This window comes from Plasmodium berghei (assembly GCF_900002375.2).
Source record: "Plasmodium berghei ANKA genome assembly, chromosome: 5".
Taxonomy (NCBI): Eukaryota; Apicomplexa; class Aconoidasida; order Haemosporida; family Plasmodiidae; genus Plasmodium; species Plasmodium berghei.
The window spans coordinates 159,292-180,164 of NC_036163.2; the positions used below are offsets into that span (position 1 = coordinate 159,292).

At 21.6% G+C, this 20,873-nt stretch overlaps 7 protein-coding genes across 7 annotated transcripts; 1 reads left to right on the top strand and 6 right to left on the bottom strand.

Annotated features, from left to right (window-relative positions):
* Nucleotides 1–24: 24 nt before the first annotated feature.
* PBANKA_0503900 (conserved Plasmodium protein, unknown function) lies at nt 25–1,722 on the bottom strand (the record flags this gene model as incomplete). The annotated part of the gene is made up of 1 exon (XM_034568274.1): nt 25–1,722. The coding sequence occupies one exon, from the start codon at nt 1,720–1,722 to the stop codon at nt 25–27; it is 1,698 nt and encodes a 565-aa protein (XP_034420280.1).
* A 798-nt stretch (nt 1,723–2,520) lies between these two features.
* Nucleotides 2,521–5,313, bottom strand: PBANKA_0504000 (tRNA methyltransferase, putative; the record flags this gene model as incomplete). Its single annotated transcript, XM_034568275.1, has 1 exon — nt 2,521–5,313. One exon carries the CDS (start codon nt 5,311–5,313, stop codon nt 2,521–2,523), a length of 2,793 nt encoding a protein of 930 aa, XP_034420281.1.
* A 1,885-nt stretch (nt 5,314–7,198) lies between these two features.
* On the bottom strand, nt 7,199–7,573 carry PBANKA_0504100 (autophagy-related protein 8; the record flags this gene model as incomplete). The annotated part of the gene is made up of 1 exon (XM_034568276.1): nt 7,199–7,573. The coding sequence occupies one exon, from the start codon at nt 7,571–7,573 to the stop codon at nt 7,199–7,201; it is 375 nt and encodes a 124-aa protein (XP_034420282.1).
* A 1,955-nt stretch (nt 7,574–9,528) lies between these two features.
* Nucleotides 9,529–11,613, bottom strand: PBANKA_0504200 (RNA-binding protein 34, putative; the record flags this gene model as incomplete). Its single annotated transcript, XM_034568277.1, has 10 exons — nt 9,529–9,623; nt 9,780–9,834; nt 9,941–10,018; nt 10,142–10,182; nt 10,294–10,447; nt 10,544–10,618; nt 10,705–10,782; nt 10,889–10,992; nt 11,070–11,174; nt 11,262–11,613. 10 exons carry the CDS (start codon nt 11,611–11,613, stop codon nt 9,529–9,531), a joined length of 1,137 nt encoding a protein of 378 aa, XP_034420283.1.
* A 1,140-nt stretch (nt 11,614–12,753) lies between these two features.
* On the bottom strand, nt 12,754–13,445 carry PBANKA_0504300 (flagellar outer arm dynein-associated protein, putative; the record flags this gene model as incomplete). The annotated part of the gene is made up of 3 exons (XM_034568278.1): nt 12,754–12,870; nt 12,977–13,162; nt 13,443–13,445. The coding sequence occupies 3 exons, from the start codon at nt 13,443–13,445 to the stop codon at nt 12,754–12,756; spliced, it is 306 nt and encodes a 101-aa protein (XP_034420284.1).
* Nucleotides 13,446–14,424: 979 nt separating this feature from the next.
* PBANKA_0504400 (conserved Plasmodium protein, unknown function) lies at nt 14,425–17,223 on the bottom strand (the record flags this gene model as incomplete). Its single annotated transcript, XM_034568279.1, has 3 exons — nt 14,425–16,248; nt 16,398–16,978; nt 17,058–17,223. The coding sequence occupies 3 exons, from the start codon at nt 17,221–17,223 to the stop codon at nt 14,425–14,427; spliced, it is 2,571 nt and encodes an 856-aa protein (XP_034420285.1).
* A 1,494-nt stretch (nt 17,224–18,717) lies between these two features.
* PBANKA_0504500 (cytoplasmic dynein intermediate chain, putative) lies at nt 18,718–20,697 on the top strand (the record flags this gene model as incomplete). Its single annotated transcript, XM_034568280.1, has 1 exon — nt 18,718–20,697. The coding sequence occupies one exon, from the start codon at nt 18,718–18,720 to the stop codon at nt 20,695–20,697; it is 1,980 nt and encodes a 659-aa protein (XP_034420286.1).
* Between the last annotated feature and the right edge of the window lie 176 nt (nt 20,698–20,873).

A 20,873-nucleotide genomic window follows, 5' to 3' on the forward strand; every position in this document is an offset into this window, starting at 1 on the left:
TTTGACCTTTTTAATAAGGCGCTTTTAACTGGGTATATATAATTTATATGTTTTATCAAATTCTAAAATACAAGAATTTATTTCTTTATGTAAATAATTTATTATATTTCCTTTATGATTAAATATAAAAAAAAATAGCGAATTTAATTTCTCCAATTTTTTCAAAATATATTCTCTTTTATTTACCATCCTTTTAAGTTTGTTATGTATCTTGGATTTATTTAGGATACTATCTTTAATTATAATATTTTCGATTCCAATTTGATCGATATTATCACTGTCTTTATAACTTGACATAGTTGTAGACTTTGAATTAATACTCGAAAATATTTTTAAATCATTACATTTGTTTTTTTCCAATTTATCTATTTTTTCAACACTATTGTTAATTATTTGATTCTTTCTATCTCTATTCTCTTTACTTAAAATAGAGATTCCATCAATATTTTCGAAACTTAATTCATTTTTTACATCAGAATTATGTTTATCTTCACTTGTATGTTCTAACTTATTTGTATCCATCATAAAATCACTAAAACTATTTTCATTTTTTAAGATATTTGGATTCAATGTCTTATTCTCAATATTAATACAATTATCTATAAATGAATTAATTGATGGATTAGTAATATCTGAACTATACATTGTTGAATTAAATATATTAATTTGTTGATATTCATTTTTTATTTTTTTATTTACATGGTTAATATCTATTTCTTTAATTTTTTTATCATTTAAAATTTCCAATACTTTTGAGTTTCTTTTTTTATATAATGCTTCATATATGTTGTTTTCTATATTTTTATAATTCTTATATAACACATTTATTTTATTAACTGTTAAGGTTAAACTCGAATCACATTTTATTATTATGTTATAATAAGATTTCATAAGTATATTTAAATCCTGTACAATCTCGATCATCTTTATTTTATTTATATCATTACTTTTATCGATTGTCATAATTTTTTCTAACGTTTCAGAAATGCCAAATATAATAATAGGAAGTGAAGAACTGTTAGAGCAAACGTGGTTATCATTTTTAATTATGTTCACACAATTTTCTTTCATATTATTTATTTTTACACAATTTTTTAATCCATTAACACTTAATTTAATGGTATTTTTTTTATTAAGAGTTACATTATCTGTTCCTATATATTTTTCACTATTTTTCAAAATATTTTCCACATTTTTTATTACTTTTTCTTTCCTTGTATAACTACAATTTTCATTTTCTTTATCATCAATATTATTTATACATTTTCTTATTTTTTTTTCAGGTTTAACTATATCATATTTATTTGTATTATTTAAAATATTTTCGGGAATTTCACAATCTTTATTTTTTTCACTTTCATCATTTTTATTATGTTTATTTATATTACCTTTTTTATCTGTCTTATTTATAGTTATATCGTTAAAAATGATGTTTCCTCCTTTTTCTATTTCTCCTTGCCAATTTTCATAAACACTTTCATTTTCAATATGTTTTTTGTCTGTTTCGGTATTTTGGCTAGTAAAATATTCATGGCTATATTCTTCATCCTCAATATTTCCATAACTTTCTAAATGTTTTAATTCATTTGTTGAATTTGTTTCTATTTCATCATTTATTTCTTTTGAAGTTAATTTTTGTAACCCCTTTTTTTCACATTGATTAAGAAAATCATTATCCATTATGTTTTTTTCTCTGTACCTTTTATTTCGTATTTTATTCATATTATTTCCCCTTTATTTTTCCCACTATAATAGTTTATTCATACTATATACATTCACACCTTATATAATGCTATTTTGCTATTTTTTTGTTTTTATTTTTTTTTATTTTTTGATATATCCACACACTTATTTGTAACAGCTCATATCAACAAGTAGTTCCTATTTTAGTATTATTTCTTAATAGTTATTTTTTTGAAAATTTTCCAATAAATTAATTTATTTACATAATAGTTGAAAACTATTTTTTAAGAAAATTAACACATATTTTTATATCATATATCAATACACTCTTAAATAACATATGCAACGTATCCTTTGTCAAATACACAGTAAAATATATGATATAAATTGGATTAATTTCCAAGAAAATTTATATTATTTTTTATAATTTTTTTTTAATCAGGTTTTCACAATTTATCAACAAAATATTAAAAAAATCGAAAAAAAACATAAACATTCAAAGGCAAATAATTATATAATATCCAAACACAACGAAATATAATTATATAAGCTTAAAATAAGTACAACCCTATTTGCCCATATTTGCACAGATTTATTATATACTTTTAAATATTTTCATAATAGTAAACAAAAAAAATTAAAAATAAAACCTTTATTGAATATGCATGAAAATTAAAATAACAAACCAGTTTATTCCCCATTAAATGTGCACATAAAAAGGAAGAAAAAAATACATGAAAAATAAAAAATCCTAAAGAGGGGGGGAGGTCTAATTCCATATATTGAAAATTATCTTTAACGAATTCATATGTTACACATATTTTTTTTCAATTAAGTTTAAAAGGATGTGAGATTATTTTTTTTATGAATTTCCATTATCCTTTTATATATCCCAATGTTAAGATATTGATTTGTTATTTTTGCATTTCCAATACAATGATAATATATAGGAAATTGTAAATACTTATCAATGTTATAAATATATTGAGTTTGACTTTTTTTTTTTACAATAAATGGCAAATAAAAAGTAATAATTTGGCCTGGAGATAAGCCTATGTCTGTATTTTCTAATTCTAAATACCCTTCATTATTATTTTTATTAAATATCAAGTTTGCTTTTTTTATTTTTTCATTGTTTCGTATTTTCACAAATATTATTACACTATTTTTTATCTTTCCATCTTTATTTTTTTTTTTTTTTAAATAAATTGGAATATCATCATTATCACATTTTTCAATCCATTTTATGTTTTTTAATTTACATTTTTTTTTTAAAATAGCAAATTTATTGTCAGAATAATTTTTTGTAACATAAATAAAATTCTCTATAATTTTTTTTTCTCCATTTTTATGTGCCTCTTTTGGCAATATTTTTTTATAAACTACTGTCCATTGACATGAAGAAAATATGTTTTTTTCATTTTTTTTATTTTGAAACCTCTTTATATATAGATCATGTATATATGTTGTTATATGTTTGTTTTGCCCTATAGTGTACAAATGAATATCTGAGTTTTTTTCCATAACTATTTCATCGTCTATATCTATAATATAATTTACATAATTTAAATTAAAATTTTTTATATCATTTTTTTTAAATCTATATAAATCCACACTCAAAACTTCCATATTCAATTTCCCACTTCCCTTCTTTGCTCCATTTCCATGATCCACCCGTTTGCTGTTTGATAAGTTCCCCAAATTATTATATACATTTTTTTCATCACTTTTTTTTCCATCATTTTGGGGCGCTTCATTTTTCTCGATCCCATCTATTTCAGCACCATCATACTCTTTAGTTTTAAAATATAATTTCAACAAAGAATGCATATCTACATTTCCATACAAACATAATCCTTTAGTTTCATTAGGATTGTAATTGGTAATATTATTTTTTTTCATGAACATTCTAATATAATTTTTATTATATAAACTTAGCGGAAATAAAAATTTTGATAATTGTTTTTCTGAAAAAGACGATAAAAAAAATGTTTGATCTTTTTTCAAATCACTACTAACAATTAATTTACATCTCTCTTTTTTTTTTTTATCTTTATTTTCCATTTTTCCTTTAATATACGGAAAATTATTATTAAAAATGTTATTGCAATTTTGTGGATTATTTGTAGATATCATTGCGTAATGCCCAGTTGAAATGTACGAATAATTATATTTTTTTCCTTTTAATTTAGACATTGATTTAATTGTTTTTAAAAAAAAATTATATTTTATTTTTTTATTACAAACAATATCTGGGTTTGGAACTTGCCCTTTTGAATAACTTCGAAGCATTGGCAAAAAAACATTTTCATAATATTCCTTATTTATATTAATAATATGCAAATTATTTCGATTTTTGCATATATTTTTTACATATTTTAAATCATTTTTACTACAATTATAATATGTGAAATTAAAATAAAAATTATCAATATAAAACTTTTTTTTTTCTAACAAAATTAGAGCCATTAATGAATCTATTCCCCCACTAAGCATATGTGCTACTTTTGGATAACAATATATTTTCATATCTTTATTAAAATATAATTTTTTTTTATATTTATTTATATCAAAATTTGATGGTATATTTTTTTTTTTTAATTTGTTCATAGTATGACTATATCTAGTAGTTTGGTTAATATTTGTATTTTCTTCTTTTTTCAAATTTTCTGTCTTATTTATTTTTAAAAAAAATTTACAAATCCGTTTGTAAATATGATTTACAATATGCTCTGTATTGAAATGTATTTCAAACATATTTTTAAAATCATTAGCTATTTTTTTAAAATCTATATTCAAAAAAAAATGCAAATCTAATTTATTTATTCCTTTTAATAATATATAAATAAAACTATTCAATACTATATTATCACTACACCCATCAATTGTAATATAATATTTTATTTTTTCATCTTTTACCAAACTTTCTTTTTTCATAATTTTTTTTATTCCACTAATATCGTTCATTTTTAATAATTCTAAAATTTTTGTTTTTTCATTTATTTCTTCACTATTAGACAATAATATTTCCGAACATTTCAGTTTGCATATTTTGTTTGGTATGCCTTGACATATTGATTCTATTTCTTCATTTTTAAAACAACACCGCTCTATATTTACACCCAAATAAACATTCGAATTACATTTATTTATATACACATATTTAGAATTGTCTCCAAGTTCATTAATATAAAATTTTTGTTTTTTTGTATAATTGAATATATTTTTACTAGTAAATTTTGTTTTATCTATGGGTATATAATAATCTTTACAATTTTTATTTCCTACATTAATAATATAATTAATTATATCATTTTTTGTATCCAAATTATTTAAATCGTTATATATCTTTTCTATATAACCTTTATAATATTCATTTCTACATACATTACTATTATTATGGGAATTAGGATGTGTATCATAAATTTTATTCTCAAATTCTTTTTCCCTATTATGTTTTAATATTTTTTTTCTAATTTTATTTTTATCATCAAACCCATTTTTCCATATATAATTTTTTATATAATACTGACAATTTATTTTTTTTGCATTTTGGTAAAATGTTATTTTTTTATTTATAACAAATGATATCCACCAAATGGCGTATAATAGTGTTAAGGAGAAAAACATTAACTGAAATAAGTTTTTATATATCTACATTTTTTTTATATTTATTTCTTATTTTTTCATTATTTTATACTTTCAATCTTTCCTCAAGGTTTTTTATTCATCATATATATTATTTGTGTTAATTTATTCTATACTTCGATTAACGAAGCATTTTCAACAAATATCATTCCCTTTCTTTTATTCCCTTTATATTTACATGACGGTTCTTAAATTTCTATTTATAATAAAAAATTTTTGATAACTATACAGCTTCAGTTCGGAATATGCATAAGGGTCGCTACAAATTTTACTTAAATATATAACGGTGAAATAAAGCTACGAAAAACAGCCAAACAGCCAAACAGCCAAATAGCCAAACAGCGAAAATAACTAAAGAGATAAAATATATAAAACAACAATATAATAAAACAATAAAATAACAAAATTAAAATAATGTTGTAACATATTTATATTAGCGGATTAAACATAAATAAAATTTCACAGTTTGTATTTCCATTTATGTTTTCCTCATTCTTTATATCCTTTGCAATATGATGAATATATTAATTTACCATATGTTTTCTGTAAACCTTTAAAATGTTAATAATAATTTTTATTTTTATAAAAATAAATAATTTAAAAAAAAAAATAATAATATTAGTAGTAGTAATCCCAGACCATTGTATAATACTATGATTTGGTATTTATAGGAAAGGGAATTTACAAGTATCTGTGTTTTTATGAAACAAAATATAGACATATTAAATGCATAAAAGCATATCAATGGTGATTTAAATGAAATTCACTATCCCCAAATTGCTAAAAATTGAACATTCCAAATCATTCACTTCCTTAACATGTTTTCACAAACTTTAGTTTTTCTTTCAATATTATTAACGAGTCATAAAAAATATTAAATGAGAATAAACAAAATGGTATTAATATTTTGGGAAATTATCAAAATACCATTTTTTCCCAACTTGATAAAAAAAGCAACATTTTCGTTGCTTTAGTTTTATAGTAAAATAACAATTTTAAAAGTTAATTCAAACTTCAAAAAAAAACAAAAAATATAAAACATATATTCACACACAAACATACATATATATATGTGCATATGTGTATATATTTACAATGCGGTGAAGACAAAAAATAAACATAAGCGATCATGAAAATATCCACATAAAAGAAAATACAATAAAAATTTTGCATATTCATAAAAAGAAAGGAATAGAAATATGCGATATAATTCACGCATCACATATATAGACATAATATTAAATAAGTTTTAATAAAAATAAAATATAAGCATTATTAAAAAGTATAAGCATATGCATGCGCATATATATACGCCAAAATATAAGTTAATTCACTCTCGATTCTTTAATAATAAATAACTATATATGTGCGTGAAAAGAGTCACACCTTTTACACATCAAAAAGTATATAAGTATTGTTTGTAACTAAAAGTTTAAAAATAAATAAAATACATATACACATATATTTGTGTGCATACATAAAATGGAAAATAATAAAACCTACAAATGTCCTATAATTCTATATATTCATTTTCTATCCCTTAATGATATAAAAATATAGTATGAATAATAATTCCTTGATTAAATATATATTCTAGTCAAACCCATAGCACTATGAATCAAATATATGACTGTTTTATTATATCGGTATACAAAATTTTATCTACAATAAATATAATTTAACTTAATATATTTACAATTTTTTTTTTGAATATCTCTCTTTATATAGCATATACTTGTATTTAATTTTATTCTATCATCTACATATAGAGTTATATAAAAATGTTTATTAAACAAAATTTTTTAAATGGTATTAATATTTGTATACAATTTTTTATCTGTATAAAAAAAGTTACCACTTTTTATTTTTATCCAAAACAACTTTCACAACTGTACTCAAGATACAAATATCCATCCTCATCTTTATACATTTCATATAATTCTTGCATTAATAATCCTGTTTTTGGAATAATATTATTGACAAATAAATATATAGTTTTTTCTCTAAATAATTTCATATTGTTTCCATATGCACTTTGATTTATATGTTGATGCAAAACAAATTTAAATTCACCCACTAACATATTCATAGGGACAAGAAATTTTTTTTTTTCAATTTCGGGTAAATTTGATCTATGCGCTTTTTCACACACCACTGGAATTCTATTTGGATATTTTGCTCGAATTTTATGAGTTTCTGCAACTCTACTTTCAAAGGGGATTTCTTCTTTTAATGATGGCATTTTCAAAAAAAAAATAAATTAGCAAAAAAATAAATAGTAAACAAATTAACAAGACAAATGCAAATAATTAAAAGATTGTTTAAGATTAGCTATGCACAAGCATTAGGATAAATGCGTGTGTGTGCAAATATGCAAGTAAATAATTGGAAGAAAATTGAAAATATTTCAAAAAATTGAGGTATATAATATAGCCATAAAATTACAAAGAATAAATCATTTTTTTCGAAATTTTCCAAACAATATCAAGTTAATTATCAAAAATATGGATAATATTTTTCTATACGCACACATACTATCCTTTAAGAAAATAAAACATATTAATTGTAATATACTCTTTGAAATTTTATTTGATTCTTCACTTTATGTCTCATTTATTTGCTCATATTTGTTCATATTTTATGTCTTAATAAAAATGGCTATATAGCTAACTTATTATGAAAAAAAAAAAAAATAATTTTGAATCTTCTATGACTTTTCTATATGATATTTAACTGTATTAATAAATTAAGTCAATGATATTTTTTGCGATTCTTAAGATTTATGTGTGTAATAGTTGCATAAAAATATATATGCCCACTTTTGCGTATTCAAATTTTTTATTTTTCTAAAATTTTGTCGATTTTATTCTTGTTCTATTTTGTTCATACGACTTATTATACACTTTCAAATATTTAGTATTCTTCTGAAAATAGCAATTTAAATAAATACGGCACCATACTATTATAGCACCTTTTTTATATAGAATTATAATTTATGTGCCAAATAATGTTACACTAAATGATATTAATACAGTAATTAAATTTATGGTTTTATTTTTACTGTTATTTGTTTAATTCTTATTACACGTATGCATATATGCACATCCACCCAGTTATCGCTTAAAACATACAAAAAATTAATATAAAATTTTAAATACAAATAAGTTAAGAAAAGAAAACAATAGTTTTCATTATGAATAAAATACTATAATACAACAAAAAAAATAATAAAATAAAAAATAAAATCTACATATATTTATATAATCCCCCTATATACATTTATATATACAAATCCTGGGTCAAGTACTGGGAAAAATATTGTTTATATATTTTTTTTACAAATATGTGTATTTAAATAATACATATAAAAATGCAGGTATTTCATTCATAAAATATGCAATATATTAATTTATGAAATATTCAATTTATAAAATATACACATTATATTATATTTGGCATGTGCTAATAAAATATCAACATTATTTAAAAAATAAAATAAAAAATTCGCATGCTATATATTTGCAACATGTTTTTTTACTTATAAATCAGGGTAAATCTGTAAATATTGAAGAAAAAAAAAAATTTAATTAAAAAGAAAATATAATACACTATTAATAAATATAATTAACAATATAATAATGCATATTTCCGATGTGTTTATATTATTACCCATATATTTCATAGGGGGTACGGAAGTTGTTTCTTTTTAGTGTAAATAAATGGTATACTAATATATATTTTTTTTATTTTAGAATTATTTATTAAATTTATATATTCGAATAACTTAATATATTTTTGAAACATTAGGTTTTATTTATATGTAAATATTCTTTGGAAAAATAGTAATGATAGTATTATTACTATTTCAAAGTTTTTTTATGATTGTCTGCATATATTATATATATATGCAATATGCATATATTTATGCTTTATCATATATTTAATTCGAATATGTTTTGGGAACAAATTAAAAAAGAAAATTTTAACTTTAAAAAAAAAATTTAATTATGTTTATTCCTTCCAATATATTATGTAAATAAGCGATAAGAAGATATAAATTAAAAATTTTTAAAATAAAAAAATTAAACAACAACAAGTTTGAATAAAGTGTGTAACTATATAAAATGAAAACATAAGAATAGAAAAAAATAATTTTAATATTTCCTCTTCACATTATATGCAATTTTAACACTTCCATTATTTTGGGGGCTGTTTAAAACGGTTTTGATTTTTTTGTTTAAAATTTTTAAAATTTTTTGCCTCGCTTTTTTTAAAATCATTCTTTGATTTGTCTAAAATAAGTCAAAAATTAATAAAAAGAAAAAGAAATGAAATATGAATATACTTTATATATGTGCATATTTTTACAAACATGTACCATCACACTCATTGGCTAATTCAATGAAGAAAAATATGCATGTATATTTTAATTTTTTTTTTTTACTAACAATTTTTATCATTTTCTTTTTCCTTTAATAGTTTTTCAACAGTAATAACTCTATCCTAAGAAAAAAAAAAAAAAGTTAAACTTGTGAAATATGCATAATAAGATAAAATGAACTTTATATACAATTTACATAATTGTATTTTAAATAAAGCAGACACTTACTTTTATTTCTTTTCCATTAAACATTTTTATAGCCGTTTTAACAGAAGCTCTGTTCTTAAATAATATGAAAGCAACACCCTATAAATAGTGAATAATCAAAATATAAAAATGAGTTTGTTTTTCTATATCTTGTATAGCTATTTTTTTAAGAAAAATTCAAACATAAAAATTATTTTATATTTCACTTTTTTTCATTCTTACCCTTGATTGACTATTTTCTACATCTCTTAATATACGAACACCTAAATGAGTAACCGAAAAATGTTAGAAGCACTTCTTATCAGTGTACATGATATATGAAATATGTAAAAATGCACAAAGCGAGCTTTCGTACGCATGCTTCGCATATCTACCTTTTATTTCATCAATGTCCTTAAATAATTCATACAAATCCTTTTCGCTTAAACTCCTATCTAAATTTTTAAGACATACTGATTTTTTTCTACTAAAATAGTTTTGATCACCACATTTATTTATTCGTAAAACATGTCCATTATATACAGTTCCCTAAAAAAAAAAAAAATAAATAAATAGTATGAATTTGGTGCAATTAATATATAACAAACTTTTCATTACCCTTTTTGTTTTAAATTAAAAAATTACATTTTTATCCAAAAGTAAGGAAATATCCTCTTTCCTTTTCATTCGTATTAATGCATTTTTGTTGTCCTTTACATCCTAATTTGTAAAAAATATATAAATTATTATTTAGTCAAATATATTCTATATATAAATATGTAAATCCATTTTTCTTATTATTATACCGTAAATTTTTTTAACATTATTCCAAGTTTCTTTTTATTTGCATATTTTTCTTCCAAAGGCAATGATCTAAATCTTATCTAAAATAAAAAATAAAAAAAAAAAATTAGACATTTATATACTTATGAAAGGAAATATTCACAAAACAAAAAGATTGAAAATTAATATGTGTAAAATATATTATACCGATTCAACTAATGATTTGTTAATTCCTAATATTTTTAGCAACTTCAAATTGCTTACATCATTTAAAGGTATGTTGCCCACGAATACTGTTCGATCATTTTGCTCTAAAAAAATATATGTATAATATTGTTTTGCCATATTTATAAGAAAAAATGTAAAAATAAAATAAACAATTTTTTACCTTCAATGTCTGTATTATCATTCTTTTTTGCTTTCGCTTTTTCTTTTTTTTGTGGATTAGTTTCCAAAGATGAATTTTTTTTTTTTTCCCCCACTTCTTTAATGTCTACATGTTTATAAAAATAAAAGTATGAATATTTAACACTTTATTGTGTTATTCATTTTCCAAGTTATATATATTTTTTTTTAATACCCTCTTTTTGAACACGCTCTGCTTCGTTTTTTTTCAAAAAATTAACTATGGAATTAATTTGTTCGCCTTTTCCATTTCCCTTGTTTTTTCCTACATTTTTGCTTTCATGATTTTTACTTTCATTATTTTTACTTTCATTATTTTTACTTTCATTATTTTTACTTTTCTTATTTTTATTTTTCTTATTTTTCCTTTTTTTGATACGTTTTAAATCGTTTATTTTTTTTCCATGAATTTCAATGGCATCCTTTAAATTGTCCTGTTTTATAACATCCTCGCCATTATTACTGTCTTTATTTTTATCACAGTTTTCATCTTTTTTCGGATTCTCATAAATTATATTTTTCTCCATATCTATATTTATATGTTGTTTATGTTTCTATTGTTGATATTGCGTCTACTTTTCTATATGTTTTTATCCACTTTCTCGTTTTTTACATTAATCGGTTTAAATAATAAAGATGGATAAATAGTTTTAATAAATTCTATACTTTGATAAATTTAAATTCACTATTAATTAACCATATATTCATTTTATACATGCATACATACTATTTTGATACCAATAAAAAATGTCAGGTCATATATTTTCGTTCTGTTTTATAAATTATTATTTTTATATTTATATTTACTATTTTTGGGAGTATTATATGTATATAAAATATAGAGATATTTGTTTTATATTCTATATTTTTATTTATGTAGTAAATAGTTTTTTTTTAATTTCCCTTTGATCATTTCATATATAGTTCATATCAAATTGTAATTTTTTTTTTTTCACATTAACAGAATAAATATTTTTGAAACGAAATAAATTATTTGATTTTTTTTTATATGTACATAACAATTTTATCACAAAGTTAGAAATATATTAAAAATAAAAAATAAAGAAAGAAAATATATATAAATAAATAAATAAATAAATAAAGAAAGAAAGAAAGAAAGAAAGAAAGAAAAGATAAATAAAGAACGAAAAGATAAATAAGCAAGGAAATAAAATAATTGGGGCATATTGGGGCATAGCAGTTGTTATCTTTTTCTTATTTTTATTTTAAAGTCTGTAATTGAAAATAATGAATAAATATAACTATCCAATTATAAGTATAGCATTAAAATATAAAACTTGTGGATAATCAAACATATTAAATAATTTTTTTTATTTATTATTTTCTGTACAATATAGTAAATAGTAAACTTTCTATCATCTTCATTATTTATGAATCCTAAGTCTGTCTATGTTTATAGATTCATTTATTTTAAAACTTTATATTTTGTTTTTACAAACATTCCAATACATTTCCCCAATATTGTCTACAACTCAAGTATTCTACATAAAAAATATAATAAATTTTAAAAGGTGAATATGTATGAAGGAAATATACAAATACATATATGTACATGTTTAAAAACCTATTGAGTTCAGCAAACAAATATAAAACCATTTTAAAAAAAATATAGTTGTAAATAAATTCAAATTTATGAATACTCGTATTTAATTTTTATCCCTATCAGCATATGGATTCTGAACAACAATTAAGGTGTAATCCTTGTCTGGTGCTATCATTATTTCATGCTTCTTTGATCGAAGCCTCAAAAAGCTTATATCGTTCTGAATAAATACAAAAATGAAACGAAATAAAATAAGGGACATATATATCTATTTTCCATTTAAATACTTTAATTTTTTTTTTTTTTTTGAGGGGGGGAAGTCAAACCTGAGGGTCGAGTTCCCTTATAATATCTTTTGCTTTTGTTGATAACTGAGTAAGTAAAGATGCATGTAAATCAGATTGTTGCTGATCAAAAGTGCTTTTTATTATTAATCCTTCATTATTAACTACTAGAACTCCTAAAACCCCTCTATAGCTTTTAATTCTATTTAATATTTCTTCAGATTCACTCTAAAATAAAATAAATGAATGTATATATGAAAAAAACATGTACATGGATATTCCTTATTTTATAGAATATAAAACTCATTTTGTATAAAACAGTTATTATTGTTACATAAAAAAAAAACTAGAAATATGCATATATTTAAATAAGCTATATCGTATTTACTTTCCCATTAATTTTAACTTGAAAACTCAATTTTCGTTTTCCTAATTTTAAAAAAATGCAATTTTTCGCATATTAATGGAAAATATCATGACCTTTTATTATTATTATTTTTTTTTTTACCATTTTGTTTTTGTCTTATCAATTAATTGTGCCAATTCTCCTTTTTTACGAAAATTTTAAATATTTCCTTTTCTTATTTATTCAACTTGCAAAATTATACAAAACATAACAAGCTCTAATTTTAACTAAACTTATGTAACGCCGAAAAAGGTAAAACAAAATACCTTCCTATACGTACCATATATATAATATATACACGTACAGAGGTAATTATTTTTATACAAAATTATACATTTTTTATGTATTCATTTTATCCATTTCCTAAAGTATCATTAAACGAAGTTCTTCCCTATATAATATGGCTTGTGTGTGCAAAAAAAAAAAAAAATATTTCTATTTTTTCAATTTTTTATGAACAAGCAATAGTTTTTTATGCATTTTTTTGTAGGTAATTTATACGCAAAAATGGCATAATAAAAATAAATAGAGTATTGACATAATATATTCTACGTAAAGGTGAAAATGCACGCGATGCGTCTTTTCATGTTTTATAATACTAGAACATTTGTATTGTTTCAAAACTCGAAATTTACTTTTCTAGCCATGCTTTATTGCAAGATTTCGTATCCATCTTGTAATTATTTTCAACTTATCATTTATTTAATTAAATCGCGCTATGCGTATTATTGATGTAGAATTGAAATTTATTTGTTATGTAAAGTACATGAATATATAAAAATATACATAGTATACGAAAATATATGTACTTATAATATGCATATACATGCTAGGGGAAAATAATTAATCCAAAATGCGCATTTAGTATACATATTTTTATACTTAGTCGCATATTAACAAAAAAAAAGACATAAATTGGAATAAAAAATTAAATAATATCAAAATATTGAATAGAAAATATAGATAGACACGAAAGGCTAACAAAATTGTACACATACTAAAAAATATAATAATTGAAAATATTTTTATTTTTTACAGATTTGGATTTATCCATTTAATCGAATTTTACATAAATATTCAGTTATTACAAATGTTGAAACAAATCAAACGAGTTACTATTACTATTTCTATTTCCACTGCTCGCTCTATTACGCCCATTAGTATTTCCATTCCTTTGAACTTCCAAATTCGAAATGTTTGTATTGTTGCTTACTTTTTTATTGTTCGAATTTCCAATACTACTTCTACTTCTTCTATATGCATTACTAGTGACCTGATTAATCGGAGCTTTTTTCGTTCCAACTAGCGTTTGACATTCTTTTCGACTTTTTATTTTTTCTAATAATCTAGCTATATGAGGGGATTTTACTGAACGGGTAGGAAGTTTCATACTTTTTCTGACAACATTAGGTGATGTTGCATCAAAATAACCAAATTTATATTGATCAGGCATATTGTACAATTTATACTTATTTATATAAGCATCATTTTTTTGATGCATATTTCTATTATCTATTATTTTAGAATTATTACCATGTTTTGTCATTATATTATTTACACCATCACTTCCTTTTATTTGGTCATATTTTTCAATTTCAATACTAGTATTTTCTAAAGCTTTATATTCTTGTTTTTCTAACAATTCTTTATAATAATTTAATAAATTTTCCTCTTTTTTTAATTCAATATCCAATTCTTTATATTGATCAGCATATTTTATTCTTTCATTTTTTTCAAATTCTACTTTTTTTAATTCATATTCAGATATTATATTTTTTGAATACATGTCTACATCTTCTTTCATTTTTTTTTTTTCAGTAGAATTAATATCAATTTGATTATTTTTAGAATTATATAAATTTTTTGTTTTTTCATCATATTCTTTATTCAATTCCGCAATCTTTATTTCCATGTTTTTTTCTTTTTCTTTTAATTTATTTTTTATATTAATTGTATTATTATATTGTTTATTATAATTTTCTTCTAATTCTTTAGTTCCTTTGCTTATAACTAATAAATTGTGTTCATATTCCTTTTTTTTATCTTGAATACTTATTAATTCATTATTTTTTAATTGAATTATATTATCCATTTCATCTTTCTCCTTTTCTTTGTCATTTATTTTCCCTTGTAATTCGTTTATTTGCATAGTTGTATGTTGAACTGTTCGTTCTATTTTCCATATAGATTCTTGTTCATTTATAATATTTTTTCTTAAATTTTCAAGAATCAATCCTAATTTATTTACAATAATTTCATTCGTATCATAAACTCCGTTTATTTTAATTGAACATTTTTCTTGATCGTCAATTTTAGAGATGTCTACATCATCTATACAATGTATTTCGTTTAATATATTTCCTTTCATTTTTCTTTTTTCATTTAATACTAATTTATTAATTTCATTTTTATAATTATTTATTTCTTCATCTAGGAAATCTTTTTCCTTTATAAAATCGTTCACAATATTTTGATTAATTTTTTTTTTTTCATCTTCTATTTTACCCTTTAAAATATTTTCTTCACTTATGGTCTTTAGAACCTCTTCTTCTTTTAATAAATATTTTTTTTCTAATTCTATTAAATTATTTTCTAAATCTATTAATTTTTTTTCTTCTTCTTCTTTATCATCTTTTGTTTTTTCTATTATTTGTGTTACATTTTCGATTTTTTTTTTTGAATCAACTAATGAATCCTCTAGTTCTGTTCTTCTCTTTATTGTCCCCTGTAATCCAAAATTTATCACATTTAAATAATATTCCTGTGAAGATATTTGATTTTCTAAAAATTTATTTTGAGATTCCAATCTGAAATTTTCTGAAAACATATCATTTTTCTTGACCATCAAATTCTCCAATTGACACTTCAATTCCTTTTCGGTTCGTAAAAGTCCCTTTTTATTACTTTCCTAAAGAAAAAGTATAAAATTGGAAAAAATATGTCAGAAATCAGACAGAAATTAAACAGCGGCAACTTGTTTGCCCTGTATGCATATGCGCATTGTATAAATAGACAACGTCATATAAATATCACACAAGCAACGACACACAAACTAACCATCTCGTTTGTTTGATTGGATAAATTTTCCCGAGAAGCGGAAATGCTCAATGTAGCTTCGCTTATCTCATTTATTATTCTTTCCTTTTCATTACACAACATTTTGTAATCGTTTTGTAAAATTATAATTTTTTCAGAATTTAAATGGGTCAAAATCTGAAATGATTCCAATGCTTCTTTATGCTGATTAATTTGATAATCTATTTCTTTTATTTTATTAGATATGCTAACAGATTCATTGTTCATAAAATGGATATTATTTTCGATTGTTTTCAATTCTCCTTTTAGTTCTACATTTTTTTCTTCATTTTCCTTCATTTCTGAATATTCTTTTTCTTCTATGCTTTTTAAAACCTTCCCAATTTCATCTGCTTCCTCATTTTTATTTTTTATATTTACTAGAGAATTATGAAATAATTTAAAAAGAACATTAAAATTTTCACATGACTCATGAAAATTCACATTTGTATCAAAATAATAGTCACAACTCTTTTTACAAACATCTCCCACTTTTTTTAAAAAAAGGTACTCGTTTTCGACTTCCTTATTTTTTGTCTTGTTCTGCGATTGTATAAAGCAAACTTATGAAAAAAAAAATATATATATATATGTGCAACGTTTCTATGTGTGTATGCATAAATATAAAAAATTTAATGGTACTTGTATTTTTTGCGTTATCGGCAAATTCTATGAGGGTATCCATTTTGCAATTAAACTCTTTGTTCACGTCAATATTACATTTTTCATAAGATTTGCTAATAATATTCATTTTATTTGGATTCTCCAAATTTAAATCATTGACCAAATAACTATCTTTTAATGACATTTTAAAAAATTATATATGTATAACCACTTGGTGTTCATATAAATTATGACAATGCAAGGTAAAAACAAGTAAAATGTAACAAAAAAAAAGTTAGCTAGCTAATTTTTTTTTTCTAAACAAAAGATAAAAGCTGTAGATATCTCGATTAACACACACAAAAATAAACAGATATAAAAAATATATAGAATATATAAAATAAATAATGACAAACCTACAAATAATACATCGAAAATATCAAAAAGACAAATGACTATAATATACACTAATGCATACGTGATAAAATTATTAAGAAAATCCCTAAAAGAAGATTAAATATTTTTAACGAAATACCTGAACAATAAATTGTTGGTATATATATGTTTCTAACAATTTAAGTGTATGTACATGTCAGGATAAATAACATAATGCTGTATTCTTTATTTTTGTTCATAAAAGTTTATAAAAAATGTAGCACCCCTTGTAGAAATTTTATCAATTAGACTATCATCATATTTAAAAAAGAGAATAAATAGCACATTGACATGTATAAGCATGCTATTATAAATATTATTTTGAAAAATGAACAAAAATTATTTAAAAAACTTCATTATAATTACCAAATGTTTTGAAAAATAATTTACACACTTCATAAATTGTATATCCATCTAATAGTCTTACAGTTTGTAATAAACATAAAAATAAACTCTCCTAAATACACAATTTTAAAGAAATAAAAATTCTTTGATTAAAAAAATAAAATGATATATTTCAACTAGTTCATATATTTCTATATTTACAGGAAAAATATTTGTGAATTTTCCTAATTATTCTCGTATACAGCTATTTTTAATTTTTTACATATATAGTAAATTACTTTTTCATTTAAAAAATTTATTATTTTTATTAAAAATATCCCTCAAAAAATAAAAAGACTATTATTATTTTTTAAGGGAAGATAAATATATATTTTTTGTTTTTTTTATTGTAGCATTAGACTTATGTAAAATTTTCACGAATAATTCTACACATTCAAATCTGAGAACAAAATGTTATTTTTCATGGATAATGAAAAAAAAAATTTTTAAAACAAATAAACATACCAAAATAGATAAAATAAATAGAATAAATGGATGGATAAACCTAGGATGTACGAAAACATTTTTTTTGTTTCCTTTTAAACATAAATGTGTACATGTATGTATCTATGTATATATGTATACATGTATATACAACTTTCCCTTGTGTGCAATTAACTACATTTACAAAAAGTAGCTTCAATTTATGAGAATAACTGTACACATAGAAAAAAATCAAAAAAATTAACCTTAAATATATTTGCATAGAAAAAATCAGAAAAGGAGCTCATGTCTCTCTATATGTTCATTATTACATGTTATATAATTGAAAGAATAAAATAATAAGGAGTTAAAAAAACGAAAATATCTGCTGAAATATATTCCAAATATACATACATATAAATAGACAATTAGTGCATCCAATTTAGACAAAATCAAAATGGATAGTGATGTGGAGTATGATATACTGAAACCAATTGATGAAGAAGAAAGAATAAGATTACAAAACAAGCTAAATGAGCAAAGGATAGAATTAGAAAAAAAAAAAATATATTTAGAAGAATTAAAAAAGTTTAATGAAAATGGAATATTAAATGATAATAAAATGACAAATGTTGAAGAAATTCCAGACCCTGATGAAATGGTAAAAAAATTTATTGATGAATTAGAAAAAGAACAAGATGACGATGAAATAAATTTGAAGGATCAAATAAAAGATAATAGTAACATTAAATATATCGAAACTCATAGAATTAATCGAAATGCCAAATCAGATATGTTTCATGTAAAACCAAGGTCTATTGAAGAATATGTAGATAAATCTTTTCTTTTTAAAAAAAAAGCATCTGTAAAAAATTTTAATTTTAAAATTAATAAAATGAACGAAGAAAAATGTATACACATTGAAAAAAAAATGATAAAAAATTTTGATAAATCAGTTCAAGTCGATATAATATTTGAGAAAGATGAAAATAATTTAGATACAAAAAATAATATGAAAAGAAATATAAAAAGTTTATATGAAAAAACAAGAGGATGTCAAATTAAACTAACAGAAAAAGAAAAAATAAGTGATAATAAAATTGAAAATGAAAAAAATAAAGAAGAAAAAAAAAGTAAAAAAATAGAACAAAACATACAAAATAATATAATAAAAAGTAAAAGTTTTAATCAATTTATTGAAAAGTGTTCAAAAATAATAGAAAGATATATAGGTGAACAAGAAATGTTTAATGCTACACTTAATTTTGATACAAATAAATTTAAAAATCAATCTAAAGATTCAGAAAATTGGGAAAAATTAAAACTTATAAATAATTATTATTGTAAAACATATACTAATAATAGACCAATAACAGATATAAAAACATGTAATATATACAGTGAATTATTTTTAGCTTCTTATGGTGCATCTGAAACAAGTACATATAACGATCCTGATGGATATGTATTAGTCTGGAATAGTTTAATGACTAATCGACCAGAATATACACTTATATCTCAATCCCCTGTATGTACATGCTTATTTAATAAGTTTAATCCATATATAGTTATTGGTGGTACATATACAGGTAATATATTATTATGGGATATAAGAATAAATCAAAAAAAATCTATACATAAAACAATTTTATCTTCACAAGGGCATTTGCATCCTATATATTGTGCAGAAATTATAGGAACACAAAATTCTCATAATTTAATAAGTGTTGATACAGATGGAAGGTTGTGTAATTGGTCATTGAATATGCTTACATATCCATCCGATATAGTTGATTTAAAAAAAATAAATAAAGAAATATCATGTTCATGTTTTTCATTTCAAGAAGGAGAAATAAATACATTATATGGTGGAACAGAAGATGGTTCGATATTTCAAGCACAAATACATGGAAATAAAACTGGAATTACAGAATCATATAATATACATAATGGACCATTAACTTCAATCCAATTTCATCCATTTATTGAAGGTATGGAAGACAATAATGATCTTATATTAACTTCATCAGTTGATTGGAGTTGTAAATTGCTCAGTATAAAAAATCCAGAAAATATTTTATTTACATTTGATGGATTTGATGATTACATAATGGATGTTAAATGGAATCCTGCCCATCCAGGTATATTTGCAACATGTACTAGTAATTCTAAAATACAATTATGGAATATTTCGAACGATATTGAAAATTATTATTTTGAAACAATTCTTAATGTAAATGCAGTTAATAAAATTGCGTGGTCACATGATGGGAAAAAACTAATTGCTGCAGATTCAAATGGGTACTTAACATTATGGAATGCATCTAATGATATATATCAACCAAGATCTGATGAAATTGCAAAATTTGATAAACAAATTGAAAAACTCAAATCGAACTATACTGAATTTGATATTCCCGAATTGGAACCCATCTAACCACTAATAATTTTTTTTTTTTTTTTTCATAATTATATTTCGCTTTTATATTATTTATTTCAACTTGCTACCTATAAAATATTTATATACACCAAAATAGTAACAAAAAATTGAATGATATATTGTATTTATTAGTTTGTCATTTTATTTGACATTATTCACCTCCATCGATATAT